The 9,480-nt window shown below is 39.4% G+C and overlaps 1 protein-coding gene across 5 annotated transcripts in view; it reads right to left on the bottom strand.

The window, feature by feature from the left end:
* Positions 1-4,915: 4,915 nt before the first annotated feature.
* LYSMD4 (LysM domain containing 4) overlaps positions 4,916-9,480 on the bottom strand; it is an 11,915-nt gene continuing 7,350 nt past the window's right edge. For all 5 annotated transcript variants that reach the window (XM_081831552.1, XM_006745658.3, XM_031041774.2 and 2 more), the window contains exon 3: positions 4,916-7,379. In XM_081831552.1, coding sequence (XP_081687678.1) covers positions 6,768-7,379 — 612 coding nt within the window. In that variant the 3' untranslated portion in view covers positions 4,916-6,767. The remainder of the gene's footprint in view (positions 7,380-9,480) is intronic.

Raw genomic sequence — 9,480 nt, 5'->3', positions numbered from 1 at the left:
TGTTCATAGCAGCAATGTCTGCAATAGCCAAACTGTGGAAAGAGCTGAGATGCCCTTCAACAGATGAATGGATAAAGAAGATGTGGTCCATATATACAATGGAATATTACTCAGCCATCAGAAAGGATGAATACCCAACTTTTACATCAACATGGATGGGACTGGAGGAGATTATGCTAAGTGAAATAAGTCAAGCAGAAAAAGTCAATTACCATATGATTTCACTTATTTGTGGAACATAAGGAATAGTATGGAGGACATTAGGAAAAGGAAGGGAAAAATGAAGGGGGGGGAGATCAGAGGGAGAGATGAATCATGAGAGACTATGGACTCTGAGAAACAATCTGAGGGTTTTAGAGGGGCAGGGGGTTGGGGGGATGGGTTAGCCCGGTGATGGGTATTAAGGAGGGCACGTATTGCATGGAGCACTGGGTGTTATACGAAAACAATGAATCATGGATCACTACATCAAAAAGTAATGATGTATTGTATGGTGACTAACATAATAAACATTTTTTTAAAATTAAAAAAAATAAAAAATAAAATATAAAATAAGGTGTTATATTTTATGTAAGCCTCATGGTAACCACAAAGGGAAAACCTGTAGTTATCACACACACAAAAATAATAATAATAAAGAATTCAAAGCATATTGACACCAAAAGACCTCAAGATACAAAACAAGACAATAGGATAAGAAACAAAGAACAATGGATCTACAAAACAGCCAGAAAACAATTATTGAAATGGCAACAGTAAGTCCTTACCTATCAATAATTACTTTAAACATAAATGGATTAAATTCTTCAGTCAAAAGACATAAAATAGCTGAATAGATTAAAAAAAAAAAAAGAAAGAAAGAAAAACCGCAAGACCCAATGATATGCTGCCTACCTGAGACTCACTTTAGCCTCAAGACACACAGACTGTGAGTGAAGAGATGGACAAAGGTATTCCAAGCAAACAGTAACCAAACAAAAACAACAAAACAGGGGTAGCTGTACTTACACCAAACAAAATAGACTTTAAACTAAAAATGGTAAGAGACACAGAAGGTCATTACATATAGATAAAGGGGTCTACCCATCAAAAAGATATAAAATGTAAATATTTATGCATTCAACATTGGAGCACCTAAATATATAAAGCAAAAACAGAGGATAAAAGGAGAAATAAACAGCAATATAATAATTGTTGGAGACTTTAATACCTCACTTTCAACAATGGCTAGATTATCCAGAGAATCAAAAAAACAAAACAGTGGATTTGAACAACACTATAGACCCAAACGGACCTAACAGATATATACAGAACATTATTATCCTACAACAGCAGAATACACATTCTTGCCAAGTGCCCTTGAAACACTTTCTAGGATAGACCATATATTAGGCCACAAAACAAGCCTAAGCAAATTCAAGAAGATTAAACTCATATCATGTATCTTCTCTGAACACATGGTATGAAACTGGAAATCAGTAACAGGAAGAAAACTGGAAAATTCATGGATAAATGGAAATTAAACACCGCTCTCCTGAACAACAAATGGATCAAAGAGGAAATTAAAGGGGGGAATAAAAAACTATCCTGTGACAAACTAAAATGGAAACACAACATACCAAAACTTATGGAATATGTGCAAAAAGTAGTTATAAGAAGAAAATTCATAGCAACAAGCACCCACATTAAGAAACAAGATCTTAAACAATCTAACATTTTAAGAACCTAGAAAAAGAAGAACAAAGTAAACCCAATGTTAGCAGAAAGAAGGAAACAATAAAGATTAGAGCAGATAAATGAAATAGAGAATAGGAAAACAATAGAAAAGATTAATAAAACTAACAGCTGGTTCTTTGGAAAGATAAGCAAAACTGACAAACCTTTAGCTGGACTAAACAAGGAAAAAAGAGAGAGGACCCAAGTCAACAAAATTATAAAAGAAAAAGGAGACATCACAACTGATACCACAAATATACAAAGGATCATAAGAGACTACTATGAACAACTATTCACCAACAAACTGGACAACCTAGAATAAATTTTAAAAATATATAATCTACCAAGACTGAATCAGGAAGAAACAGAAAATCAGAACAGATCAGTTACTAGTAAAGAGATTGAACTGGTAATCAAAAATCTGCCAAAAAAGAAAAACCCAGGACCAGATGGCTTCACAGTGACTTTTACCAAACATTTAAAGAAGCATTAATGCCAATACTTTCCAAACTTAAAAAAAAAAAAAAAAGAAAAAGGAGGGAACATTTCCAAACTTATTTTATGAGGCCTGATACCAAAGGCAGAAAAGTATCAGGCACTGCCTGATACCAAAGACAGAAAAGGGCACTATAAGCCAATATCCCTATGATTATAGGTGCAAAAATTCTCAATAAAATACCAGCAAACCAAATTCAGCAGCACATTACAGAGATCATTCACCATGATCAAGTGGGATTTATTTCAGGGATGGAAGGTGGTTCAACATATGCAATCAATGTGATACACCTTATTAACAAAATGGACAAAAATCATGATCCTCTCAATAGACGGAGAAAAAACATTTGACAAAATTCAACATCTGTTCATGATAAAAACTCTTAACAACAAATAAGGTGTAGAAGGAATGTACCTCAACATAATAAAGGCCATATATGACAAGTCCACAGCTAACTGTATGCCTAATGATGAAGGGGTGAAAGCTTTTTCTCTAAGATCAGGAACAAAACAAGGATGCTCACTCTCACCACTCTTTTCAACATAGTACTGGAAGCCCTAGCCAGAGTGATCAGGCAAGAAAAAAATAAAAAGCAGGAAATTGAAAAAAAAAATGTAAAATTATCTCTATTTGTAGATGACATGATTTTATATATATAAAATCCTAAAGACTCCATAAAAAAAAAAAACTGTTAGATCTTATCAATGAATTCAGTAAAGTTCCAGGATACAAAATTAACATAAACATAAAATTATTAATATAACATTAACATAGAAATTGGTAGTGTGTCTATACACTAACAATGAATTATCTGAAAAGAAATAAAATGATCCCATTTACAGTAACATCAAAAACAAATATTTAAGAATAAATTTAACCAAGGAGGTTGAAAGAACTCTACACTGAACACTATAAAACATTGATGAAAGAAGATAAAAATAAATGGAAAGGTATCCTGTGTTCATGGGCTAGAAAACTGAATATTGTTTACATTTCCATATTATTCAAAGCCATCTATAGATTCAATGCTATCCCTATCAAGATTCTAATAGCAAATTTTACAGAAGTAGAAAAAAAAATCCTAAAATTTATATGGAAGCAGAAAAGACTCTGAGTAGCCAAAGGAATCCTGAGAAAGAAGTACAAAGCAGGGCATCACACTTCCTGATTTCAAGTTATATTATAAAAGCTATAGTAATTAAAACAGTATGGTAATGGCATTAAAACAAATACAGACCAACAGAAGTGAGAACCCAGAAATACATTGGTGCATATACAGTCGTATTGAGAAGGGAGCCAAGAATACTCAATGGAGAAAATATAGTCTCCTCAATAAATGGTGCTGAGAAAATGTATATTCATGTGTAAACAAATGAAAGCAGACCCCTATCTTTTTCCACTCACAAAAATTAACTCAAAATGGATTAAAGACTTGAATATAAGCTCCTTAGTGGTAAACTCCTTGACAGTGGTCTTAGCAATGATTTTCTGGATATAATACCAAAAACATAAGTAAAAGAAACAAGAATAAACAAGTGAGACTATATCAAACTAAAGCTTCTGCATAGCAAAAGAAACAATCAACAAAATGAAGACAACCTACAGAGTGGGAAAAAATATTTGCAAACCATATATCCAATAAAGAGTTAATAGCCCAAATACATAAGGAACTCACACAACTCAGCAGCAAAATAAATATATATAAATATAACAATTAAAAAATGGGCAAAGCACCTGAACAGACATTTTCCCAAATAAATTATACAAATGGCCAACAGGTACATGAAAAGGTGCTCAACATCACTAACCATTAGGGAAATGCAAATCAAAACCACAGTGAGATATCCCGTCCTGTTAGAATGGCTATCATCAAAATGACAAGAGTTCACAAATGTTGGTGCGGATGTAGAGAAATAAGAACGTTTATCATTCTTCCTCAACCCTGGGAAGGCTTCACTATTAACAGAGGCAGTTTATTTTTTTTTAAGATTTTATTTATTTATTTGACAGAGAGAGGCACAGTGAGAGAGGGAACACAAGCAGGGGGAGTGGGAGAGGGAGAAGCAGGCTTCCCGCAGAGCAGGGAGCCTGATGCGGGGCTCGATCCTAGGACCTTGGGATCATGACCTGAGCCGAAGGCAGATACTTAATGACTGAGCCACCGAGGCACCCCAACAGAGGCAATTTAAAGAACCAGCTTCCCAAGGAAGGATTGTGGCATGGCCTTGGCTGGGCAGTCCTGCTCTGGGTGACCCGGAGACTTCTGCTTAGTCTCTGCAGCCTTATCACCCCAGGGTAAAACGGGAGCATCGTTTGCCTGACGACGTAGATTCCCTAGGTGTCCACAATCTTGGGCACTATAGTTCAATCAAAAGGACCGAACACGACCTATCAAATCTAATTACTTCTTTAAAACGTTAACTCCCAAGACACAAAAAATGCAGTAAAATGTGTAGAAAATGAGCTTCATGGTATCTCTCATGTATACTTATTAAAACCACTTTAAAGCACGTTGTACAGACCAATCAGTGAGACTGTGCTGGTTTACCACTTCTGTTCTTCACCTGTTCTGGTGACCTTGAGCACAAGCCCTTGGGCAGGCCTCACCCTCTGGACATGGACACCTCCATATTCTCCAACACTGTTGCACATCTTTTAATTCGGAATTACCACCCCTCCCCAATTAAAAAAAAGAAGAATCAATTTTCCTTCACAGAAGAAATTATTTTATTCCATTTTTAAAAAGTAAAGGATACAGATATTTATTCTTTGCCTGGCAAAAGCCATTTTCCCGTGGGATTCCGGGCTCTGCCTCGTTAAGTTAATGGTGATATGTTAGAGAAACCTGTGGCCTCCAGGGGGCATAGTGAGCACAAACATTTGGCTGGAAAAGCATTCACATGATCAAAACATTTCCTGTAGCAAAAATTCACAAGTTCATTTTATCCTGAAGACCATTTTGGTTTTGAAGAAAAGATTTACTTTTGAAGATACTTTAAATTTACTAAGTGAACCCAGGGCAAATCGTTCTCCACATAGCTGAGAGGAGAAAAATGAGAAGCCAATTTCAAGTACTCTTCTGCAACACTCACCTCCTCTTACAATGATGAAATCTTCTCAATTCATCTCTAGGCCTGATGTGTCCAATGACATAAACCTCGCTCAAAGCTCAGCATTTGTGCAGTCTGTTTTCCTCCCTGGTGGCGGGCTTCTCCGAGCCACGTGAGCCCATTTCCATTCTTCCGTGGGACTGAGATGGGCTCCAGCCAAACAGGCTTTCACCCTCACCTCACGTACCCCTGCTCCACCTGCAAGGCCTCAGAGGCCGACCCATGCCTCCCTTGAGCCTCCAGCATGACTGCTGCTGTGTAGATGGGAAAACCTCAGACTGATGGGAGCCTGACCCCTCTTTTTATGGCCTTCACAGTAACGGTCACCTCTAGGCCCTCCATTAAGTGGTTTGGTTTTTAACATCATGAGCTACACTATATAAAGTGTATTTACCCGAAGAAAAACACTGAGGCCCATTCTGGGGCAATGGCTCTAGACTTCCCAAGATTAGAGTAAGGGAAGCAGCACGAAGCACACCTATTCTCCCTACGCCTGTTTTCCAGGTACACCCAGGGGCTGCCGCTCTCAGCAATGCCGGACTGTTCGGCCTTAGAAGTGTCACCTGTTGGGACCTCGGTGATAGGCACTCATCTTTTTCTCTGCACCTACTCAGCTCCAGTCACTGGCCAGCAAGAATTCTTTCCAAGAATGCTAACTTGGGTAATCTGGTCAGCCACTGCAGTGGGGATGCACCTCAGGGGAAACTGAGCAAAAGCCTCCAAATGTTCCGGCCAGGAAGTGCCGGCCACACCATGCAGCACCTTAAAGCCGGCCTGGGTATTACTAAGTAGTTCTAGAAGTACAAGGAAGAGAACTGCCCTTTACTTGATATTAGAGCAATTCGGATTCAGGGCTTTTTCAATTCTAGAAGTGACACTGCCTCTAAAAAGGCTAACTGGTGGGACAAACATGACATAGGGCTTCTTATAATCTGTCCTATTCCAAAACAGGGTGGTGTTCACCGCTACTGGACAGCACCTTTGCCAGGGGGACAAAGAGCACCATGTGTCACAGCCAGTCATCTCTTCCCAGCAGGCAGGGGACACTGCAAACAGCCACGTCACCAAAGCTGATCCCAGAGGCTCCCACGCTGAAGGTTTAACACCGCTCCTCAACTTCCGAACACCTCCGACATGGGGGCCCACGCAGTGCCAGTCCATGCTATACCTTCAAGAGACGGCATGTATCATGTGCACATGTCTCCCTTGCTGCACCTTCTGGATGCAGGGGGCTGAGGGGGCGGGTGTTTTGGCTCCCACAGCCTTGGATTAGGTGAGCCTATTCCCCAGGGTGAGTGTTCTGGAGAACTCAACACTGGCTTCTGAGACATGTCCATATGTCATAGAAAAGGAGATGCAGCACCCTAAGATATGGCCAATGCCAGGTGATGCGCATTAGGAGGCCGAAGGCTAACACTGGCCTGAGTCTTTAGAAACAACAAGAGCTAGTTCCCTGCCCGGGTGGTTGGACTGAACTGGCTGTCTGAAGAGGGGACGGTCGGCACTGGAACTGCTAATCTGGGGACATGCCCTGGAACTGCACTCACGGTCATCGAGCCATTGGGGACAGCAGTTGTGTTCAAGCTACTGGGGATCTCGCCAGTAGCTTGGATTTTAAAATAGACCAAATAAAACACTGGTAAAACAATCCCAATTAGAAGCATGATAAAAACGGCATTCCACCACTGAATTCCACAGTCTGCACCATTTGTCGGGGTCTTCGGAGAAGCCGGGAGCAGCGGCTGCTTGGAGGTCTCTACACAGTAACTTTCATTTAGAAAGATTTCTGACTGCACTGCGTGCTCAATATTCTGGTCAATGCCCTTAAAGAAATCCGTCAGTGGGCTGGGCAGGGCACCGGTGCCTACAGCTGCTCTATCTGGGTCTGGCTGCTCCTCAAAGGTCACTCTGGTCTCTGAGGATGGGCTCAGGAGGGGTCTGAGTTCTTTGTGGGTCTCTGTTAGGATCCCATGATTTTTCACTGGAATCTTAATAGATTTCAAAGCATATAAGTCTTGTTCTCTGATGAAGTTGTTGACTTTCTTGATATCTGCGACCTAGGAAAGCCATGAAGACAAACATCACGAAATATGTAAACTCCTTAGAACGAATATCCAAAAAGTAGCTCTCTATGAAAGAGGATCCAAGCCCACCCCGCTTAAGAATCTGATGAATATTGGAAAACTGCATCTATGTACAAAATTAGTTTAGGCTGAGTAACTTTTTTGGCTTTAACTCAGCCTGAATGTGTAGCTTAATCATCACATTTCCATACAGATTTACAAGTTTGAATAACATAAGATCAATTTTGGAAAAGAGTCTCTTGTTTGTTTAAAGTGTGACCGCAACAAAATGTTTTTAGGTGAAACCCAACCATGGCAACTTAAAAAGCTATAGCCCTTTCTACTTCTTTTAACTTTTGAGGCAACAGTGCCCCCGTCTGGCTGACTTCCTTCCCACATTAAGAACCCAATTCAGTAGCTGATTACATTAGCAATCCCCAAACACAAAGCCTCGGCCAACTCAAGAGACACTCAGAACCTATTTTAACTGTAATAACGTTTTAAGACGTATGTCCTCATGATTCTACCATGTTTTCTTGCCCAGAAGTATTGTATGGCATATAAACTTATCTTTTAAATAGAAGTGATCTAGGGGTAATACACTTTGAGGATTTCACAACACTTAATGATAATTAGAAACATACCGGGAATCATGAATCAAGTTGGAAAGTATGGGACTGAAATCTTCTGTTTTAATTTTACTACCGGAGGAGAAAGGAACAGCACTATGAGTTTTACAAAGTAACAAAGTTCATGACAAACTCCTTCCAAAATCAAATCTTAAGGGAGGGGTGGTGCAGAATGTAAGTCAAAGAGAAACCCTCCATCAAGCTAATGTTTGGAACTTACTGAAAGCATTAGAGATGGACTTTAAGATCTTAACTCATAAGCCCACTTTAGAGTGTAAATACAGCCAACACACCTTTAGATAGCACCTTATTCAAACCCAATCATCTCCATTATTTTTCACTTATTGAGCAATTGTTTTTATCATCTAATTGAATCGGGGTGGCAGACATTTGTAATTTATCATGTCTTGAAACTAAAGCATAAGGTGCTTGAGACCTGATGGTCTCTGCCTTTAATAAATTAACACCAAATTTATATTTACTTTAAACTGGAAAACTGATTACTTATCGGAGGCATTATATATATAGTCTTCACAGATTTATTAAACATCAGTATTCCAAGAAGCCCACTGCATCCACTCAGTGTAGGGTCAGATTCATTTTCAGCCCATGTCTATAAACCACACAGTATGCCTATTTAGAGAGTCAAATATAAATCTCAGTACAATTGAGAGACCACTCTGTGTCCCTAGAGACCAGCCTATTTATTTCCCCTGGGAAATACCACAACATCCTATACAATGTGTTTAACCATTTGAACCTTGTTAGATAAATGATAAGAAACTAAGGAGGAAAAGATTTCTCAAATAAATTGGTTAGACAGCCTCAGGGGAGGCCACAGAAAGTTGTAACACAGTGTTATTAGCAAAATGAAATAAATAGTTTCAATCTAGGAGAAAAATGCAGCAATTCTATAAATACTTTCCTACTTACTTTGCCATGTTAATCACTCTGAATGCTAAAAACATAATTAAAGAGAGAAACAGGGTTATACAGATACACAGCGTACAAAGGCTAGATCATGCAGTTCTAAAAGAGAGAATGTAAAACTTGACCGAATAAGCTACAACCAGCAAGAAAGGATCAGAAAAAGAGAAGGAGCCAAAAAAGCAAGCCTACCAAATAAATCTTGGATAAATTCTGCCTGGCATCTTTGGCCCTAGTAGGTCTTAAATAAAATGTGCTTGAAAGAAGAAAAAAAAAAAAAAAAGGTGTGGGGTTGGAGGGGTGTCTGGGTGGCTCAGTCAGCTGAGTATCTGACTTTTTTAAGATTTTATTTATTTGAGAGAGACAGAGAGAGAAAGAGAGAGAGAAAGCACAAGCCAGGGGAAGGGCAGAGGGAGAGGGAGAAGCAGACTCCCCGCTGAGCAGGGAGCACAATGTGGAGCTCGAGCCCAGGACCCCGGGATCATGACCTGAGCTGACGGCAGAGGCCTAACCGACTGAGCCACGCAGGTGCCCCTGAG

The sequence above is a fragment of the Leptonychotes weddellii genome, chromosome 9, assembly GCF_054177405.1.
Source record: "Leptonychotes weddellii isolate Sample4059 chromosome 9, ASM5417740v2, whole genome shotgun sequence".
Classification (NCBI taxonomy): domain Eukaryota; kingdom Metazoa; phylum Chordata; class Mammalia; order Carnivora; family Phocidae; genus Leptonychotes; species Leptonychotes weddellii.
This window is presented reverse-complemented; position numbering and strand designations above follow the sequence as displayed.